This window comes from Lissotriton helveticus, chromosome 2_1, assembly GCF_964261635.1.
Source record: "Lissotriton helveticus chromosome 2_1, aLisHel1.1, whole genome shotgun sequence".
NCBI classification, from domain to species: Eukaryota; Metazoa; Chordata; class Amphibia; order Caudata; family Salamandridae; genus Lissotriton; species Lissotriton helveticus.
In genome coordinates, this window is record NC_136059.1 from 2123075928 (window position 1) to 2123098504 (window position 22577).

General features: G+C 46.9%; 1 protein-coding gene across 1 annotated transcript in view; it reads right to left on the minus strand.

The window, feature by feature from the left end:
* SPATA4 (spermatogenesis associated 4) overlaps nucleotides 1-19342 on the minus strand; it is a 201577-nt gene extending 182235 nt beyond the window's left edge. Inside the window, exon 1 of the mRNA XM_078677083.1 lies at nucleotides 18974-19342. Within this exon, the coding sequence (XP_078533209.1) occupies nucleotides 18974-19086 (113 nt within the window). The 5' untranslated portion in view covers nucleotides 19087-19342. The remainder of the gene's footprint in view (nucleotides 1-18973) is intronic.
* Nucleotides 19343-22577: the final 3235 nt, after the last annotated feature.

Here is a 22577-nt window from a genome sequence, read left to right on the forward strand (position 1 = left end):
TATGGCCTATTTACGATGGGGATGTGCCCGTTTTTATTATGGGTCCGATCAACCTGTCTGATGAAAAATGTTACGTTTAACTAATGATTGATTATGGGCTGGACGAACTGAAAAATGGGCTTGTCATCATGCTCCTGCTTTTGTCGTAGAAACATGTGAGTGGTCAAACTGTAAATAAGGAATGTTTGCCTGAAGCACAATTTTTTGTATAAAAAGGGATGGCTTGCTTTGTAAAGTTGAGCAGTCTCCTGAGAACTCATACCGTGTTGACTTCTAGGACTTCTGTTACTGGCTGCAGCCAATAAATTCAATCTTTGACGTCACCAAGAAGATTCCGTGTCTCTGTGTTCTAAGACAGGTGATACCCGAAGACTTTGGACGTGCCCCTGGCGTCGCCGGGTCTTAAATAACCTGGTTCTTCAGATATGACAACAATGTTTCTTCCAGTATTTACTCTGTAGAAGCAGCCGCTGAATTGACAATACATTGATACTGTTTACAAACAATGTAGGCATATACAGCAGGTCATGAATCCACCTCATAGGATAGTAAGGAGATGTGCAGTAGTACGTTGCAAAAGTTATTGAGTTGGTAGATTTGTTTTTCGGATAGCCAGTTAACGAGCGTTTTTTATTCACAGAATCACTTTAGTTTCTCCTACCCGTGCATTTTGCCCCTATAACGGACTTGATGAACATTGTGTACACACAGCTTTTTGTACTTGGTTTTAAGGTATGCAACACCTTTATACATTATGTTGTTAAGTTTAGATGATGTTATACATACTTAGTGTTGTTTTTCTTACATCTCATAGAATATTCGTATGTGTATCAATTAACAAGGTTTGACATTCATATGTGAAGTGAGCTGGTCACAGGTATGTGTGTTAAGCGTCATCCTTGAGAACGGATTGAGTCACATTTCCCACTATATTGGTATCACGAGGATCCCACATAAATTCAATGTGTTCCCGTATTAATGATTCCATGTGCAAGAAGACTATTGTTTTTGTTTATTTCCATTTTCTGTTATTAGCTATCATGTTTCATTCCCGAATGGTATCATCTTTAGGAAGCTAGTGGAGTTATTCCTCAGTTAACTGAGTAGTTATTACATATTACGTTAGACAGACTCGATTGTTGTCTAGAACCAGGTTTTACAATATTGACAGGAAACGCTGGTTGTGTGTCTGATTGTCAACCCATGAAGTCAGTATCCCCCCTATGTGGATATTACAAAAATATCAGATGTATACGAGACAGTTATATGATGCATTTATGTTATATTTTCTTACAGGCACTCGCCCCTTAAGAAAGGAACAGGGCTTCCCGAAATGCATAGGGCGACGCTTCTTCGCAAGTTTAGTTACTGAGAAATGAAATCATGTATCATGTACTCATAGTGATATGTATAGGAATACGTTGTATCCATTTAAGAAATTTTATGTACAGTGAGATATAGGTATTTATACTTCTGTTATTCAATCATATTAATTGAAGATAATGGCATTACTTTGGAAAATAGTCTAATGCAAATAAATTTCTTCTACTTTTTTCAAAGAAAAACTAATTGATTATATATTATTTAGGATATGTTAACTGCATGAAATTGTTGAGAATTATTTTCTCTAGGAACAGTGCATCCTGCATGTAGGCCCGCCTACATTTTCCTTGAGTTTTTCACATACTGTGTAGCCAACACAGTTAGCAGTGTGCACCCTTAGTATATAAGTAGATCTAGTTAAAACAGTGTTGAATTTGGAGTGCTCCTCTTATTCTTTCTTTGTTTCTTCTTTCTTGTGCAGGTACTGTCACCACCTTACACAGTCTAGTCACACTTACCTATCCAGCAGCATCAGACAAAATGAGAAGACAGTGTTCACTCATCAGCACGGCGCACGGCAAGGTTCAAAATGTAATAAAAATGCATACGGCGTCTCGGAATACCAAGAAATGGATAAAAAAAAAAAGCAAAACAGAAAGCAACTTCAAATCCGGCCCGGGGAGGAAACATGGGAGGGCGAGGGCTGCCCGCGCATGCGCAGTACCTGAAACTTTCATGTGCCCTGCGGCTCGTGCTCAGTGGCGGCGTGTGCAGCCGGTGCAGGCAGCGCTTGTCCCCTTCCGGGGCTCTCGTGCTGAAGAGAGAGCCCCGGCGCCAAAAAGGAAGAGTGGCACACAGCAGTGCGGGGCTCCCATGCTTATGGAGAGAGCCCCGCGTCGTGCAGCCAGATGTGTAGAGGAGCTGGAGTGCTCCGGCCGCAGCCAGCCACCGTTGAGAGGATCCTCCCTCCACAGACCAGGTGTGTGGGGGATTCTCAATTTGTGACGATGAAGGCACAGTATCAAGTTTATTTCCGGAGCGGACTCGCCATTGCGAGCCGCTCCAACAATGGGGCGAAAGTTTAACTGCATGCTGGAGATGTGCACGTGCCTGTACGTGCGCGTCTACAGACCCCAATCGCCGCACGTGCCCCGGTCTGTCTCCCTTGAGAGGCATGTCGCTGACAATAAGTCACGCTGGCGACAGCGCTTTCGCGCTGCGTCGTCAGGTGCGAGACCTAAAAAGGGCAGTCAAATCGAGTAGTGCTATCATGTTATAGGTATTCAACTCTCCTTAATCCCTACATCAGTTAATAGCTGTGGCGTAGACAGTTGTTATTTTTTTTTTTTTTTTTTTTTTTTGTGAGGTATCAAGGGCCCCCTGATAAGGATACAGATCCTGGGTCAGGGAAAACATACAATGTGAAGGTATAAACCCAGGCTATCTTAACAACAAAACACTAGCTATGTCCAAACAATACCTGTTACCAAAAAAGAGCATAAACTATAACACAAACAATGAAATTGATATCAAAACCAGTTTGTTTTAATTAAAAGAGGATTAATTTTTACAATAAAATTTTGTATACATGATGAATTGATACCAAAAAAGGGGGATATTCTTTATATATAAAACATATAAATTAAAAACATTGAAAGGACAATAATGTCTGTCCTATCTACTATTGCTGTGGCTGTAGTATGTCAGTTGTTATACAACACACATTTTTCAAGGTGCCAAGCAAAAATGCAATTTACACCTCCAGCTTAATTATTCTCCTAACCAGAATAGGCATCTATGCTACCTCCGGGGATACAGGTCCCTCATTACTAAGTGTACAATACATTACATCAATGGGCCCCACAGAAGTAAAGCTGACCATTAGCACTTGATGTGCCTGCTATACTTCCGGGTAATCTGCTTTAACTTCCGGTTAGTAATTGGTTGGTTGGTTGGTTGGTTGATAGCTTTATTTCGATATGCAAATATCATAAAAGCATTACAGAATTATAAAAAATAGCACATCGTAGAAAAACTGTACAAGTTAAAATTAAGTCAGTTAAAAAGATTTCTGAATTGTACAACAATAAGTTATTTAAAAGGGTATTAAATTGATATAGACAGTCTTTTTAAGCGAATCAACCATGCCCATTTTAAAAATTTGGACACACCACAGACTATAGGGGGTGATGTGTCAGTTAATAAAATCCATAGGGCCACAAAATAGTGGCGAGTTCCCAGTTGCCTGCAAAGAGGTTTAAGCCAATATCTTCTTGGGCGGATGTAGTCAGGGCACTCAAAAAAGAAATGAGCCACAGTTTCTGGCCTGGTTGTGCATAGTGAACAATATGATGATACCGGCGCATTCCATCTTGAGATCAAGTCTCCTAAAGGTAAGGTACCTACTCTGAATTTAATATAAAGAGACCGGTCAGCAGGAATTGTAATTAGGTCCAAATAGGGCTCAAAGGCAACAACGTCTTTTATTTTCAGGTAAACTGCGGTGGAGTTGCAGTGACGTGGGTTGCTGATAAGCTGGGCAGAGACCCACTCCCAATATAGTTTTTTCAGGGTCGCCTTTGGCGGGGCAGATTGTGTAGTCCAGCAAGACCCCAGCCCTAGGTCTCCCAGGAGATTTTTAATGTCCCTGAGCCACTTAATCTTATTCCAGCCACACATTCCCATCACCTCTGACAGTCCATCAGCATATGTTTTCAATTCGGGAACTCTCCACAGACGAGCCCATAAGAGGAGTGGCCGGAGGCGAGCCTGGTCCTTAACTGATTTACAACCCGCATCCAGAAGCACCGGGACTGTTGGGGTGCTCATCGGAATGGCCAGGAGGTCCTTCAGGAATTTGTTTTCTGCCTTGGAAAGTACCTCCAGATTACCAAGGCCCCATAGCTCAGCCCCATAGAGAGATGCCGTAACAGCTCTTGCTTTGTAGATGTCGATTACAGGAGCTACACATTGCTTGGAAGAATTGCGGTACTCGCTCAACAATGCTCCCCCCACCCTTTTGTGAATAAGGGTCATTTTGTTAATGTGGGGTGACCAGCTCATGACATCACTCATACGGATCCCTAGGTAATCAAATTCTGAGACTCTCTCAAGGGGAACGGAGTTTAGTACTGGAGGGCGACCAAGCTTACGTGGAGGGTGCATAATCAAATATTTGGTTTTTTCCACGTTTATGACCAACCCTCTTTTTGAGCAAAAGTCCTGAAAGCGGTTTAAAAGCTTCTGGAGGCCCTGTGGAGTCTTTGAGATGAGGAGGGTGTCGTCCGCAAACAACAGGGTTGGAATCCTCACGCCCCCCAGGGAGGGGGCGTCTGCTGGATCTTCAAGCAGGTGCTCTACCACCCCATTCACATACAGGGAAAATAGTGTGGGAGCTAATACGCAACCCTGTCGGACACCCCTATTAACCGGGATCCTATCGGTCTTTTCCCCATTCTGGCCCCATCGCACCTGGGCATAGTTGTCATTATGTAGTTTGATGAGGAGCAGTAAGATGTAAGGGGGCAGCCCAAGACCCTGCAAAACCCTCCAGAGTTCCTCCCTGGGAACTAGGTCAAAGGCAGTCTTCAGGTCTATAAAGGCCAAATAAAGACTGCCCTTCCCCAGTTCCACCACCTTCCAGTGTAGAAGCAATAATCTAAACACTTGCTCAATAGTTGCTGTACCGGAACGAAAACCGTCGGACAATATATGGTTTTCATCCACCCAGTGAAGAATCCGCCCCAAAATTGCCTTACCCGCCACCTTCTGAGTAGAGTCAATGAGGCTTATTGGCCTATAGTTCCCCGGTTGGTCCAGACAGCCTTTTTTAAAAATTGGGACTACCTCTGCCCCTTTCCAGGACTTCGGGACAGGGCCTCCGTCTAGGATAGCATTCAGAATAGCAGAGATCAGTGTGCCCCATTCATCCGGATAGGTTCGGAGAAGATCCCCTGGCAACCCATCAGCACCAGCTGCCTTCAATGGTATCAGAGATTTTATCAAATTCGTAACCTCCCGTACAGTAAAGGGGTCAGTGGCTCTATCCAGAACAAATGGGGGAAGGGAAAATGGGTCATCAAGTGACCCTTCTACAGTTGAATAAAGGGCCTTAAAGTGGTTAAACCACGTCTGTGCTGGGATAGTGCAAGTCCTCAAGGTAGCATCAGGGCGGTTCCTACTGCCTACCAAGTCCCAAAAGCCTTTAGCATCTCTCCCCCTACTTGCAGCCAGGAGATCTTGCCAAAGGTTATCCTCCCATTCCTTTTTGGCAAGTTTCAGACATTGTGAGTACAGTCTTCTAGCCTCCCTAGTCCTTGATTGGCACTTAGATTTTACTGCTTCCACGAGCAGTGTTTTGGTTGCCCTGCACTTGTGGTTATACCAACCATGTCTTTTACGTGGACATATCTTCCCACCATTGTGACTGAATGGGACAATAAACAGATTGCTTATGGCCTGGGTTAGACTACAAAACCGGTCGTGCAGCTCCACCGGCCCACCCTCAAGTGAGTCCAAATTGTCTGAAGCTGTGGTTAAGAGCCTGGATATGGTGGACATCTTCTCAACCGAGAGCGTGAGCTTAGCCCACTTCAGCCGTCTACCACAGTTCGAGACAACTGATTCACCGGGAGCAATAGCGCATGTAGGTGAACCCCCTATATTATCAAACCACCCAGGAGACAAGGCAAGGGAGAGCAAGTTGTGATCGCTCTCCACGGAGGGTATGATTTCCATATCCTCCACCGAGCTCCATAGGTGGACGTCAAGCAGGATGTAGTCAATTCTTGACGTGTGATTGGGTCTATTATACGTATGGGCTCCCTCTTTATCAGATCTAGTCCTTCCATTGAGGGCCCTCAGGTCAAACTCCATGGTGAGCGAGTTGACCTGGAGTGCCACCTCGGTCCATCTCTTAATAGGGCTAAGCTCTAGAGCCGGTATCCCCCTCCTGTAGTCATCCTCCTCCTGGTCTTGGGTGATTTCTGAGCCAAGAGGCTCAAAGGTGCAGTTGAAGTCACCCGCGACCAGGGTACATAGCTTGTACGGGGACGATCTAAGCAGGCCCTCTAGGAGAGCTATAGTGGGCGATTGTCTGCCTCCTTTTATGCCCCGCGCGTAGATATTAAAAATGTTAAGAATGACTCGACCCCTGGAATTTTTTTAAGTAATATTAAGGAGATCCGGACAGTTTGTTGGATGCTCCTCTACCCTGCAATTAAGGGAGGAAGATACCCATATAAGGAGGCCTCCCGAGGGGCGCCCCCTGCCCAATTTCGAATAAACAGCAGGTGAAAAATGGGATGAATAACCCGCCTTGTGCAGGGGCTCCCTACTCCAGGTCTCCTGGAACACGCAAATGGAGTATTCCTCCACAAGAGCATTCCAGTCAGGCAAGGCCAACTTCCTAACCAGTCCAGCCACGTTCCAGCTGAAAACCCTAATGAGTGGGTCCGTCACAGCTGGAGCGCTACTGGACATGGCATTGCCGACCAACTCGACCTCTGCCAAGGTGGGTTGAACGATAGCAACTTCGGTAGGGATCTGCCCCGCGCCTAGTTCCCGGTTAGCCGTTAAGGCTACCTGCCTCCCTGTTGCGGTGGGTGAACCTGTCGATATTAGGGGTGAGTGGGAGACTCCGTCAGTTTTTAAATCCCCCCGAACCTCCCCAAAAGAAACAGCAAGTCAGTACCCCCTGGGGCCCCAACTCGGCCTCGGCCACGCGGCATGCCGCTGGAGCAGAGGTATTGCAGGATGCCATTGGCTCTCAATGATGTCGTGAAAAGTGGCCCCGGGGATTTGATCAGGACATATCATAGCTGGCCGTGGGTAGAAGTATGTTAAATCGACCACATCAATACCTGGTCCGACCGAAGCCTGCTCAGTTTTGCATATTGCGTGAGCAACTCTCATGTCTTGAAAGTTGACTACCACGCAATCGCCCTCGAACTGTTTCTTTCCCTGTCCAATCCAACCCACCCTGCGCACTCCAAGAATCACCCCATTCACTCCCGTAGGAAGTGGTCTGTTGGCTTTCAGCCAGTGGATGATTTTGTTCTTCAGGGTTTGGTGATTTTCTGGCTGAGCGTCCTTCAGGACAGGAACATTAGTAAGGACGGCAACGTATGGGTGGCACTCTGGGGGGAGATTAACTGGGGGACATTTTCGAGCCGCCTTCTGCGGTATATTCCCTGGAGGAGGGACTACATGATGGCTCAATGCTGCTTTTGCCTTTGGGGCCGGGGCAGCTACCCTGGCGTCACCTGTTAGGTGAGCCGATTGTTTTGGGTTAGTAAGGGCCCCTCCCGTTTGCAACTTCTTTTGGTCTAGTTTGGACTTTGCATTCCTCACTGTCGGGGGGTACTAACGTGGACCTGGACAGTATGAGTTATGGGTCCTGGTTTTACAGTAACAGGGGTCTCGGAAACAGTTACTGAGTCTTTCCCTACCGCTATAGCATTTGCAGATGTTGCTAGTAATATTGCCTGGGTTGGGCCCCCGAGATCCCCCTTCCCAATGTTCCCGCCCGCGATGTCCTCTCTAGATTTAGCCTGAAGTTTGATGAGAGTTTTCAGGGAAAAGAAGTTGTCCCTGGTGGTCTGTTCAAACCTATCAAGTCTATCCCCCAAACTCTTGACTTGATCGATAAGCGGGACCAGTAGAGACTTAACCAGATTCTCAAGGAGCTTAGGGGTAGGCGCTTCATGGGAAGATGTTGGAGGTGGATAAATGACGGAATTTGCCTGTGTGGTTTCGACCACAGTTACCAGAGGAGCGTTTCTTCCGGCTGAATCAGTGGTCGTTATGGCAAGTCCACGACTATTTGATAGGGCTGGACCTCCTGGGACATGCTTCGGGCGCTTGTGGCGTGATGCAATACTACCCTTCTGTGTGCAAGTAGCCCTTTTTCTCTTTGAACGAACCAGGGGGACTCGAGCCAAGCACGAAATTGTGGGAACCTGTGAGGGGGCCTGAGGGAGCGGTTGACATGCCTGACCGGCAGAAGTACTTGGGGGTGTAGTAGGTGTAGTAGGTCGGGGTCCTGTAATCACTGGGCTAAGGTTTGTGGGTAAGGGTTGTACTACCATGCTTTCCAACCTATCAATGCTTGCCCCTATTGCTAAGATACGTGGCTGCTCAGGCAGTATCCCAGGTAGAATGGATGCAGGCTGGGTGGGTGATGGAGACAGGGCGAGTGCCACCGCTCCTAACGAGGAGCGTCAGGCCGGGAAAGAATCTTGTGAGAGGCGGCGTTCCGTCATCACAATCTCCTTTTCAATGACAGCAGCTACTCTTGTGATGAATTTGTCCATCGTGCCGATCATAGAACACCCTGCCGCACCCTCCCCCCCACCTCTCAGAGCTTTCCCGGACCGGGTAGACATGTGGGACTCTAGACTCCCAAGGAGATTACTAACTCTCGAACAATGACGATAGATGACAGGGGGGTGGCCCAGCCCAGCCTCTGACAGCCCCTGACTGCCACAGACAGCCCGCCCTTTGCCCGGGCTTCGCTCGGCGTCCCGCTCGCGTCCCGCTACGCTACAACTGGTCCTTAGTAAGGGGCGTTGCGGGCGGGGGGCGTGATGTCCAGGGGGCACGGCGGCAGTTACAGGCGAAGCGCTGAGCCTCCTGGTCAGTGTAGTCTGACACTTGCTCCGCTTCGCGCCGATTCTTCGTCGCTCTTGTCTCGCCTCCCAGTGGCGGCAACCTCCTCAAGGAACCAAAGACCCCCGTGTCCCCTCGCTGACCGCGCGATGCGGCACCCGCGAAGCGTGTGCGGCGAGCGGTGGTACTGGTCAGCGGTATTCCCACAGAGGGGGGAAAGGGCAAGCCTTGATCGTCAGCCTCGTGTACCGCACAGCGTCCGCTCAGGTAAGCTGTAATAGACAACGGGCAAAACGGGATTTAACCCATGTACGTATCGAATGCTGAGAGCTGCGAGCAGGGACCGAACTGCCCCCTTCACCCTTAAACCTTCTGCTGTAAGTAAAATGCCCATTGTGGGACCGTCTGTTAGTTGATTTTGTGAACAGTCGCTTTATTATTAATTTATTCCGTATGCTTATGCGACTCTGCAATGACTCCAGCTTTTCCCAACTAACAAACACCCCTTTGACTACATAGTCGCCTAAAACGATGTGGGTGCCCCGTGACTCTCTATATTTATTGGCATAAAACGGGCACGCACTTGACAACATACGCGTTCCGCCAACAGTCTTGGGTCTTTTTCCTGATTCTCGGTTGAACCTTGTTCTCCGCCTAAATTTAGGCTTTTTTTAAAAACAATCAACTTCGAATAAAAAGATCCATGTGAAACTTTTTATAAAAACATTTTAAACCATTAATGCAAATCGGATATACTATATCCGATGATAGACATTTTGGACTATTTGTATACCTCATACACGCCTGGTCATACCGCACCCGGAGCAAAAACGATACACGTGTATTTTGCGGATAACCTCTCCTTCCATCCAATAGCAATCAAATGCCATGCAGTTACACAATATGTTAAGTTGCATGCGTTATCTTGAAAAGACACAGGTTTAAATACGTGAATCTTTGTTTTACCTGTACCTTATTTATTCTCTCACTATATGCATGTCTTTTAAATATGCTTTTGTACAAAATTGCATGCACTGCTTAAATTGTTATAGTGGTAAACATCAGGCTATAAAAAATCTGTATCTTTTATTAGAACTTACAGAAGAATGTTGTCCTGCGAGTATTGAAACTCTGTCTTTGGATATTTGAAAATATGAAAACAACTGCATTATACGCTGCACTTGTATAAATAGCCTTGAGAAAGCCCCGGCGCAACTCGCCAATAGGGGTCGAAACACGTGTCGGCTGTCCATGTTTCACAACAAATTAATAAAGATGTCACACTGCAATTTAAAGTAGTCCTGTCCTCCATATGGAAATTTGAAAGAACGGATGTTTATCCAAAAAAGTACACTTCTGACCTTTCAAGGAGCACACACTCCCCTTTTCTCAAAACTACTTCCTTGACAGTGTGTGGCATTTCCAGAGGTTGACCATGAAGGAAATCCAGTTTTTCTGCATGGTCTCCCTGGATGTTTCACCTTTTGCTGGGCCCTATATTTTTTCTGGCTTTAAAATGTTTTACCCGTGCCTACCAGGAATACAGTGCCTCTGCTACTTCTTTATACATGGTTAAATTGGCTTACCCCTAACTGGCACATTTAACTTGCCTGTAGGTCCCTAGTATAAGATATAGGATGTTCACCCAGGGCCTGGAAGTTAAATGCCATTTACGAACTGCATCACTTATTATGCAATCCACTATAGGGAGGACCTGGCCTGGCAGTTCGGGTTGGACTGTTCCCATTGGGCGCAGGGTCAAGACTGATTTGCCTATGGCTGGGTCCAAACTGGGATGGCATGGTGAGCAAACAAACGATGGATTTAGGCCCATATCTCTGTACTGGGGTGAATGTAAGACATTGTTCTGCATTCTGTCCATCAATTGTTCTTTTTGCAAATACCATGACATGTAACATTTTGGGCCTGTTTGCAAAAAAGGCAAAGAAAAACGGTGGCCTCTGGAACATTTACCCAACTGGTTAGGGAGTGCCCAGGAGTCACCACCATCCACTAGCTAGTTTCAGGCAGCCACTTCAGAACAATTTCTGGAGCAGTGGAAGATCAGAAGAGGACAGTACCTGCTGTCTGTGACCTGAGAGGCGCTCTGACAGACTGGACCTGCTCCCTCATTGTTAGAGGCTGGCTCAGTATATGGTGCTCACTTATGTAATTGTAGCACCCTGCACTAATCCAGACAACCCTTATGTCGATTTTAGTGGTCTTAGACAACCTTAGAAAGCTAAGTAGTAGCTGTGGAGAGCAGCCTTCAGGCTTAGTCCAGAAGAAGTGTAAAGCAGCTTTTTTATCAGTACTTAATCTCATGGTATAGGTTAAGTGAAAAAGAATCACACAGTGTAGTTATAAAAATATGTTTTTTTTTACAAACACTGACATATTGTATTATCTCCTACCCGGAGATATAAACACAATACTTAGGAAATAGAACACGCAAGTAGCACAAATACACAGTGGTCTCCAGGGGGAGACCAAACCTTATACTAAAATAGTGGAATGCGAAGAACGAATGAAGTCAAGAATTGACCCAGAAGACGTAGAAGAGCCAGGGAGCCAAGGAACCACCCTAGGTGAGTATCTAGGAACCCCACGGAGGTCGTGTGCACAGTGGGAACACAACCACATGCTCAATGTTAGTCAATAGGTAAGTTGTGGTTGCAATTTTAAAGAAGAAGGCCCCTTCCCAGCAGACCCTGAAGAAACCCTGAAGAAGATGGAAGGTTGGAGAGCCACCCCACCCGTGGATACTCCAGGACCCAGAATAGCTACACCAGGGAAGCCAGTGCATAGGTGTCAAGTGACGCCGGAAACCGCCATAAACCAGAATGGAGGACTTCAGGAAAGATGCCGCTGGAGAAGAAGACAAAGGAGTCCGATGGATTCAGGATGAGAGGTACCTGCAAGCAGAGGGGACAGAGTCTATGCCACTCAGGAGTGACCAGGAGGTACGGAATACACATGCCCACCGATGTCGGAGATACAGGAGAAGTTCACGAGCTGTCCCAAGTCAGATGTCTAGAGCCAAAGGTTCAGTGTCTGGCAGAGGCACCAGCAAGCCTTGGCAGCGGCAAACAATGTAGTCGACGCAAAAGGTGCAGTGTCGGGACCAGCAAGGTCCAATTGACTCACCACAAGCACGTAGGTCAGAGAAAACCCCGAGCAAGCAGGGGAGCCCACTGGAGCCAAAGAAAACCCTGAGCAGGACCCACAGGCCGAAGACACAGCTCACCAACGAAGAAGGCCTACGGTGCAGAGGCAATGGTGAGGGCGAGGATCTTGACAGAAGTTGCTTGAGGTTGGAGCTCCTTGGTGCCCGAAGATCTCTGGGGGAGAGAGTCAACAAGACTGGTCAGCTCTGTTGCGGTGCCTGCAGATGCAGAGGGGTGACTCCTTCGCTCCAAGGGAGATTCCTTCAGGTGTCCTGGATGTCCACAGGCCTGGTGAGGAACCTGTATGGAGCACAGAAGTTTTAGAAGACCAGCAGGATGACAAGACCAGGAGCAGCAGAAATCTTCCCAGTTGCAGTCTCAGTTCCCAAAGCGAAGTCCAGCGAAGACCAAAGTGTCCAGTTGGTCAAAGTTGAAGTGGTAAGCGATCTGAATCTTGTCCCACAACGAATCTAGGGACCCACCCGCACGTAAGCCATTAAGTGCCCTTGGGAAAGGGTTGGGACGATTCACGGGTCTCTCCAAGAGGAGGGGCTGGACAGTGGGGAGGATACTCCCATGTCCTTTCTACAGTTTCCCACCTAAGCGGGAGCCAATGGCTCCCTGAACTGGTTTGAACTAGAGTATGCAAGGGGGGCAACAAATGTGCCCTTCAAGCAGTCTTAGGAGTGCTGACAAGCGCCCCCACCATCAGGGCCAATTCTAGGTGTTTGCCACCCTAGGCGAGAGTTGAAAAATGCCGCCCCCTCCCTTTTACTACCACCTCCTCCAAACACGTGTTGGAATTATGAAGGTTCAACCAGTGTTCTACCTAAAGGTATTTAACAGATAACCCTTAAACAAGAGAATATGTTGTTAATTGGATATCTTCTCAGGCACTACAGTGTTCAATTCATCACACATTCACATAATATAACATAACAAGTCAATGTGTTCAAGAATTATTTGTATCATTTACCCCACTGTCAAAGATTTTTAAAACAATATTTCTGATGTCCTGTATATAAGCACATGAGGTAATGATTGAGAGGATAGGTTAGTTTGTGAGTGAGTATGAATTGTTTACTGATAATCTCGATTAATTTTAGTCCTCCTTGCCCCAGTTATTACTTGAGAGGTGAGTCCCAACTTGAGACGGGAAAATCCAGAAGCATGTTGAAAATGCAAGCCAGATCCACCATTCAGAGCAAAAAAATAGGTAGCCATTCCCAGCATTTTCCTTACATACCTAACTCTAATGAAGGCCAGGCAATCCAAGCGGAGGGCAGGAGTGATGTTATGATTAAGATGAGGACAAGGAGGTCTAAGGATAAAGATGATTACCTTAACACATTACCTCTACATCATTCACACTCATCCAATTATCACTAATGAAAAATACCATTATCCCATTGTAGACTTTAGAAAAAACACATGCAAAGCAACCAATCCTGCAAGTAACAAAGCAGAGAAATCCACAACACACAGAGTCACCACTGCGGTCCCAAGCCAGTATACAGAAAATGATGCTGCCTAAACAGTAGGCAGGCGTACAGGCAGCCCTAGAACGTCAGCTGCCATGCACACGCATGACCAATGGCCATGATCCTGCAAGGCAGCCAATACTGCTACAGCACCTTGAGGAGCTCCAAGAAGCATGTGGAGGCACAGAAGTCACTGGAGAGTTCAGAGTTGCGACTGGCCACAGAAGGAGAACAGCCACATTGGAAACATCCCATCAACAATGACAGACTGGTACAACTTCCCCAGCTCCTGGCAAGGCAAGCCTCCCATCAACATTCATCCGCTTGCAGCTCCTAAAGGCTGCGAACACAACCCCATCAGTCCAGCAACAGGGAACCAATGGTCTCAATATTAGAGATCCGAGCTGTTATATATGTCATATAGGTGTCCTAATATAGGCATAATCGTAACTTGCCCTAATATAGACATCAATCACATTGCCCTTATATAGGCATGACTCAAGCTATCCTAATATATACATGAATCATACAACCCTAATATAGGTAGCTCCTTTACCTACAATAGCCCACTACACTAAGCAATAACAAGCTCTTAGAAATTAACCATATCTAGCTTCAGCCCAGGATACAGAAGGAGGGGTTTTCCCTAACACAGGCCTTCAGCATAAATCTCCAACAGGGCTCAGAAATTATGTATGAACCATTATCTATGCACAAGGTCCATCTCTTACGTATTCCTCCGTCCGACAAAATGTCAGCACTAACCACACATAGAAACATTGGACACTCTTGGGGTAGAAATATACCACATCATGCCCAAATAAGTTAGAGGAGACCGTGACTTCCGGCTGGCACACTGACCAGAGACGCTGTTATTCCTGCATGCCGAATCTCCAGCTAGCAGTGGTCTAAACATTCATTGCAGGGTGTCCAACTCGAGGACGGGGTCCCACATTCTCTCGTTCTTAAGGTAACTGGGTTGACTAGAACCTAGAGGGACTCTTGTCAAAATACCTACACAACATCTACATAGATGTTAGGTACATTTTAGGTACATCTAGTTAGGGACACATCCTAGGAGTACGCATTTTTATCATGTGTTTTATATCTATGTATGTATTCAAGATTATTGCACAATGATAGAGCTTTACTATTTCTTCATTCTTGTAGTGCTGCTAATCATATATCTCTGTTACTGTTTAATGGTTGTTAAAGCGCATATCATTTACACTAGAAGAACACCTATGCAATAAAAAGTTTTTGTAACATGCTCAACTGTTTCTTCTGTGTAACTCTCATAGAACCAAATAAGTGAGCACGAGTGACTGAGCGAAAAGTAGTACATTGTTTCATGATTCTGAGGGATCAGGGTTGTTCATGTTCGATAGTTGCCAGAAACTATTCCCTCTTTGTTCGAAGAAGTTTCTAGTGGCACTGTGAGCTAGCTGGTAAAAGGTAAATCGTTTAGCATACCCGATAGGGGTGTACAGAATCAGTCTGACACCAAAGCTATAGTGTAGGTTATCCAAATATGCAGAACCTATATAGGGATATAGAACTACATGACGGAGCTTGTTGAGAAGCTCATAGTTTATAAACACCCCATCTCAGACAAGCAGGGTGTAAAAACAAGAGGATGCTGGTAATGCCTGTAAATGTATGTCTGTTGGATGGGTGCACCTTGCTTTTTTACCATGCTTCTAGATTTTCCAGCCTCAAGGTGGGATTCACCTCAATAGTAATGAATGAAATGAGGGCTAGGGACATAAAGATAACACGTTAGTTTAGTTCCATTACCCCACCATACAGATAAATTCACCTTTGTGTTATTGAGGATAGAAGAAGTACAAGATACAGATTTTAGGGAACACATACCAAACACAGATGTCAAGTGGCCTGAGGGGAAAGAGAAGAGTTGTTGAAAGCATATCATATGACAGAAAGAATGAAGCTAGTAAAAACGCTCTCTCCAAACTTTTAACAAAGTTCCCTTTCTGCGTCACTCTAAAGGCACCATTTGGAACATACCCTGCCTCCATTAGATTGTGACTAGGAAGGGGGTTTAATTCAACAGGGCACTTTGGAAGCATGGTGGGGCAAGGTGAGCAGGAGACTGAGACCTTAAAGCAACTGTGAGAAGAGCACGTTTTCATCAAAACATATAATCACAAACAGTAATACATGTTGACACAAGGGTAATTGATGTAATTAGGTGTGAGCCTCCCGCATGCACTTATATATACATTAAGTGCCATGAGGTAGGATCCAATTTAAAGCACCGTTAACGCTGATAACCACTACTATAAGGAAATTATAGCATACTTGAAAGGAAAACGCTGTTTTATAAAGGCACCAAGCCGCCCATTTTGCTGGACCATACTGCGATTTCATTGTTTCTAATACAGCAATTTGTTGAGCAGAGGCCTGTCAGGAAGACAGAGTGCACTTGATGGTGCACCATACTTTCCTATTGACCGATGTTCCAGCTGCCTGTGTTTTATTGCTCCGAGGGTCGGGATTAGCCTAAACTATGCTGCATAGTAATTGGTTATTTCAATCTACTTTCCTTGTGTAGTTCGGCTGTATTTCCCGAAACTGAAAAGCAAAAGAAATATTTTAAGCCTTCAATTCAACGCATTCAAGATTAACCTTATGCTCACCATTTACAGTTTTCTGACTCATGTTTTTGCCGCCCTCCCCCTTTTGCGGCCCTAGGCAGCTACCTAGTCTTACCTAATGGTAGAAACGGCCCTGCCCACCATTCCCAATACACTAAACCCTGTCTAGGAGGAAGTCACACCTCCCTGTGACAGGATACCTATTGTTCTGCCTTCCCCTGCTTGAGCTTGGCTCAGCAGCAGGAGGGCAGAATCGTGCCTCTGGTCGGCGGCAGCACTAGCTTGCTGTCTGGTTCTAGAAGACTGGTACAGGGAGCACTGACGGGCCTCCGGGAGGAGCTTTACAGTGCATGGAATCATACCTCCCACACCATACCAAACATGACAGGGTATGTTACAGCCAGTTTAGATATGGTCGTTGCGTAATGACGCATGGCCACTCTATAAGTCGTAATGGCTCATACACTTACAACCCAGGAGAATGGACTCTGAAGGTTGTAGGGGTGCCCTGCACATGCAGGGGCACCCTCACGCTTAGAACCAAGCACCCTGCCTTCAGGACTGAAAGGCCTGCCTTAGGGGTGACACAGGTTTTAAGAGTGGTGACCTCAGATATAAGAAAACTTAAATCTGTCGTAAGCAGTGGTAGCACCAGCTTACACAGGCTGCAATGGCAGGCCTGTAGTCACAATTTGAGTGGTCTCTCATGGGTGGCATAATACATGCTTCAGCCCATGGGAGACCTCTGGTGTACCTATTCCCTGGGTACCTAGTACCATGTAGTAGGGACTTATCAGGGTACACCAGTAGCCAATCTGGAGTGTACTTAAGTACTCACCATGTGGAGAGGTGTGGTGCAGTGGCCAGGGCAGCTGACTTCGGAGCACAGGGCTTACAGTTCGATCCTCGGCTCTGGCGGCAGCTCAGCTCAGCACTGTGTGACTCTGGGCAATAGCTCACTTAATTTCCACAACAGCCTCCAGCGCCTTGGGACACTTAAGGGTGAGTAGTTTGTGCTTTACAAATACAGATTTATTCATTTATTTGTGTCCAATTTAGGGAAGAAGCCCATAGACTGGAGTCCAAATTAGCAGGGTCCCACTCAGACTAGTCAGAAAAACATAATGACACAAGCAAACAGTAGGGTGGCATGAAAGCAGATCCTACTTTCCTACACACATGTACCCAAGACTAAGAGTGGACTCCATGGTCAGATGGCAAAACTCCTGTATGGCTAGGGGGCAACAAATTGAAAGGGGGCTTTTCCTGAAGGGACCCAGCCAACCAGTGGCAAATGGATCTGTATTGGACAGTGATGTTGGCCTCTGTCTAACATCCTGCAAGTCTAAAATTCGCTCCCTTGAGGTTGTGAGGTGTTTAAATGGTTGCACCTGCGGTTGTTTGGGGCGAGAAGAAAGTTTGGGAAACTTTTTAAAATTATTACTCCAGACTTGTGTGACTTAGAAACTCATTTGAACTTTCTGACTTCCAGACTTTCACCGGGACCAATCCACCTTGTGTATCTGTCCCGGGCTCCATTGCGGTCGCCTTGAAATAGCAACTTGGTCTCTGTCTACCACGACCATTAACTATCAGTGGAGCTTAACTTTTTCTTGCTGCTATTTCTAGTTAAAACTTTAAAAATTCCTATTTACGGTTCCCCTTATTATATTTTTATCAGTTTGCATATTATCTTTTAATCTATTTTTCTACTTGAGTTTGGAACTTTTATTGTTTTGCATTTTGACTTTATTATTGTTTAGGTAATGCATAAATACTTCACTCACTGTTTTAAGTTAAGGTTGTCTGCTCTGTGCCATGGATACCAGGGGCTTGAGTTTGGGTTAATTTTGTGACACGAGGGTTCACCCACTCTAAATAATCAAATTCCTCACAACCTGTATGAACACAAAGTAAACCCAAAACTGAAGGCAAGCATCACTGGATGGGTAAAATAAAACTGGTGCACCGTTTATTATAAATAATATTTATTTTTAAGGTTGTTTTCTGTTTAGAGGGCCATTGTATATATTTTACACAAGCTATTTTACTCTTGATGGTAGAAAGGGCAGTAATAGAGGAATGGAGTTCTGAAGCCTCCACGCACGACAGAACTTATGCAGTATTTTACAATGTTTACAATTAGCATTCCTAACACATACAAGCTCACCTGCGCACAGCTTTGAACTGAACTTGCAGAACGTATATTGTGTTCTTTCCGAGGCAATCTTTGTATTGCATATAGCAGTAGCATCCATACTTAATAGTTTGAATTAAAATGTCAAAATTATTAGTTGCCCTATAATGCCAACACATTCTCGTTAATGGAAAAGTATGCTGCACAGTTTGCACCTTTTATAGCTGCGTAATTCAAACAACTGGACAGTATAAAGTGGACCTACCGTGCCTCGGGAATACAGAGCCCGTTCTCTTATCAAACATAAAATAAAAGTGAAGTTGGTCAAAGCAAAACTTAAGCGACTGACTGAATGACCGCTTCATCTGAATTCGTGGCAATAGTAGTAGAACAAGGTTTCACTTTAGGATGCCAGGGAGCATACAAAATAATCCAGAGTTCTTCTGACTGCATTTTGACAAAGTGATACATAACTAAAACAATAAAAGTACAATGTAAATGCATTCCTTTTACTATGCAAATAGTTCATCTAAAAAGGTGTTGCCTTGCCTGAAGCCTACTTCGGCGCTGTGTGAATACTACTGAATTTATTCTGGTGGTCTAGGGAGCACTTGGTGTTACTTGCACCGGTTAATTTACCTGCGAACGTTCTTGACTGGGAAGGTCAGGTCCAGGCTCTGCAGCCAGCGCAGCACTTCACGGGGCAGACCTGTCCTGCGCGGTGGTTGAGGGTAGCTGGAAGAGCAAGACATGGCCGGATCCAGGTGCAGTACTTCTTGCCCCGGCAAGGGATCCTTGTTCAGCCGTCTCTGACACAGACATACCCGCCTCGGCTTCCAACATCTCCTGGGAGACCGTTGCCACGGCAACACTGAGCACGCAACGTGAGCATTTGCATGGTGGCCTAGAGAGGCCAAAATAAGTGCATACAAATATGGTTTCCAGTATGTGCTATTTTACTGAGTATTTTGTATCTTCAAATAGGATAGGAAGGTCAGAGCCCCTTTTCGAGACACCACGCCTTCTGAGCAACGCATTTTCGGGTTGGTAGTCCGAGTTGAGGACTTTAAAACGGCTATCGTCCTCGTTCGGTTTCTCGATGAATAAGCATTGACTGAAAGGCTACATATGATGTTTAGTAGCTGAGACTCCTCCTCTCTCTGACACTGTGATTGGTTCCGCTTCGAATCTGACCAGCCTTTCACTATATGCGCCCAGTTTACAGCTCTGTGAGATGTACTGTGAGGACCAGCACGACACAAGCCTAACAAGTAAAACTACCATTTGCAATGCAATACGTCTAGCGTGTGTGCGAGTTAGAGCTATTGGAAGGGGCGGGGCCTCTGGCCAGAAGTATATAAGAGGCATTTTTGCCCCAAGCGGTCCATGGCTGCCAAGGTTTTAGATTGCTTATGTGTGAGATTTTCATAATTTCAGTGTAACTATGAGTGACATTGATTGACTATGAGTGACACTTTCTCTAGAGCAAAAATCAAGCAATGAAGACGAGGGAAACATAAATATCAGAAATTACACCCATGTTGTGGTGTTGGGCCTTAGGCCCACATGGTAGAGTAAAGCATGACACGGGACACCAGTTAGGGATAGCAGATCTGGCCACGAGCACGTGCGCTCTGGCTCTTTTATTGACAGCGTCACCTGACCCAGTGACGTCTGTGGTGGGTGGGTGTTTAGTGTAGGATTACATAGGAAACAACTAGACCGTGTCGTAGCAGGACACTACATTCCTCCCCAACTTTAATGAAAGGAAAAGCGAATGTCCAACCTGTAAGAAAACAGAACAATAACAGTTGATAGCCTCAACAGATCTTCTTCAGGCGATCAGCTGGGAGAATGTTGAAAGTTCCAGGACTACAAAGTCAGTCAGATGAGCTTCACCTCGGCGGTGTACTTCAGATCATCCTTGTCTTGCTGTGTTGACGCTTATGTACAGTGTTCTCACTTTGGGAGCAGAAAGGGTGTGACCCTTGAGGGGTCTCGCCGGTGTTCCTAGTCCAGTGGATGACCACGCTTGTTGGTTGTAGGAGACGATTATGGCACGAGAGGTCTTTCTTTGGATTTGCTGATCTTGATGCCTTCACATCTCCGTCCGGCCAGGTAACTTCCGACTTGCCTTTCTTGCTGGACTCCTCTCTCACGGGAGCCTTGAAGACTGGCCTCTCCTGCTTGGACTCTTCTCTCACTAGAGACGCTGGGAGGACCCTCTTGCCGGACACGACGGGACCGGGTGGGCCGTGCGGGCTTCGCATGAGCCGCGCAAAGGCGTCGCTGCCGAACTGCCAACGGACTCACCGCCAAGTCTCTCATGATGTCCTCGGGGGTGTTGATGTCATCCGCCAGGATGGTCTTGCCGTTAGGACATGGGTTCAGTGTCTTCAACAGACCGTTTCTCGGTGCCAGGTGATTACCTGGGGCCTCCATGCTTCCTGTTGCCTGTCGTGGAGCTGCCGCTGCTGCACCTCTCCCATCCGGATTCCTCTCTCACAGGATATGCGGCCGAGGCCCTTGTCCCCTGGACCGCCACTTGATCGCGTGGGCTGTACGGGTCGCTGCCGAACTTCGGACATGGCCACAGTCGAGTCTTGTGTAGTCCACAAGGGTGGATTGTCTAGTGCTCGGGTATGCTCTGCTTCGGTAAGCTTCAGGTTCACGGGGCACCCATGCAGTTCATCAATGGTTGGTCTCTTCGAATGCAGGTTGTAGGGATTACTGGGATCCACACGGATGTTGCGACGTTCCTTGGACAGCACCGATGTTCCTGTGTGCTGATTGTTACGATGCTCCTTGGACAGCACCGATGTACCTGTGTACTGTAGTTCTCTCTCCTCCTCTGTGGAGTGATGTTGTGTTACTCCGTTCTTCCTCTTCGTTCTCTTCCTCGACGCGGTCCGGTCTTCTTTCTTGCTTTCTCATGCTAACCAGGGTTCTCCATGTAGCGGGCCCTCTACATGTCGTCTCCGTGGTCTTGTCCATGTGGTAGGACACTGTCTTCACTTGGCTTGGTGACTAGACCTGTCGTCGTATCTTCTCTGTTGTTGCTTTTCTTTCCTTGGTGACCAGACTGGGTGGTCGGTTTTCATCTTGGGCATGAGTTGCCATGCTGTGCTATTTTCTTTGTGGTCGCTATTCACCGTCACGGTGTTTTGGCGTTGGCGCGCTTTGTCTGCGCGGAGGAGGGTTGCGTCCCCGCTCCTGGTGCAACTCTGGTGCATGCTGCCATGCGTGCTGACGATGGCGCTCCGGTTGCTGCGAGACGTTGCTGTCTCTGTTGGGGACCTTTGTGTGCGGTCCTGTGGCGTTGGTGTGTCGCTGTGCAGCGTCACTTTGGCGCTCATGATTCCTGGCACGTTCCGGCGCAGTGCTGCGCAGTCCTGTCGTGCGGGTGTAGAATTCTTGGACGCTTGTTGCGAGTCGTTGGGTACTTGCTGCTTTGGCTGGTGTCAGGGACTTGCTGTTTTGGACCGTTGGCGGGAGTGGTTGATGCTGCGGTGAACACCTGTGGCCACAAGGCGTCGCTGCTCTCTCCGTCGTTTGATCTCGGCACTCGTTTTCCCTGGACGTTCTTCCAGTGCTTGGCAGTCGTTTCCTCCAGACGTTCTGTCAGTGCTTGGAGGCTTAGTGAGGCGTTCGTGGCTCTTTTCCACGTCGCGCTGGAAGTGGCATCTGCAGACCCTTTGCTGGTGTGTGTGGGTGTCTTCTGCGTGGTTGCGCACTCACTTGCTGCGTGGTAGTAGATTCTAGTTGTGGTTGCGTTGCGCATTTACTTGCTGCTTGGTTCCTTGGGGCGTTACTCAGTCCGTTGCCCCTTGTTGCTACTGACCCATCGTGGGTTTGTGCAATGCTTGTTTCTTTGGTGTGTGTAGGTGTGATGGTGCTGGATGGCCACCAGATAGCAGGGGGGGGCTCCTCGGCAGTCTTCCAGGATCTGCAGGGCTCCGCTGATTGGAAATGCCGGCACTGGGACGTGTGACTCTGTAGTGTGGGGGTCCGACCCAGTAAGTAGGTGGCTTGCAGATTCACTGATTGCACTGGGCCCCCAGGAGTCCTTTGGTCTGCACCAGTTTTGTGTTTCTGGCGCGTTCCTGCGCCTCGTGGCGTGATGCTGCGTTGCTGGCTTGTTTCTGCGCGGTCTCCCTTTTGTCTTCAGGAGGTTGCGTATTGACGTGGCGTCCTTTGGGCATGGCAGTGTTCCTGCACACGGTTAGTTCAGTCTCACATTGTG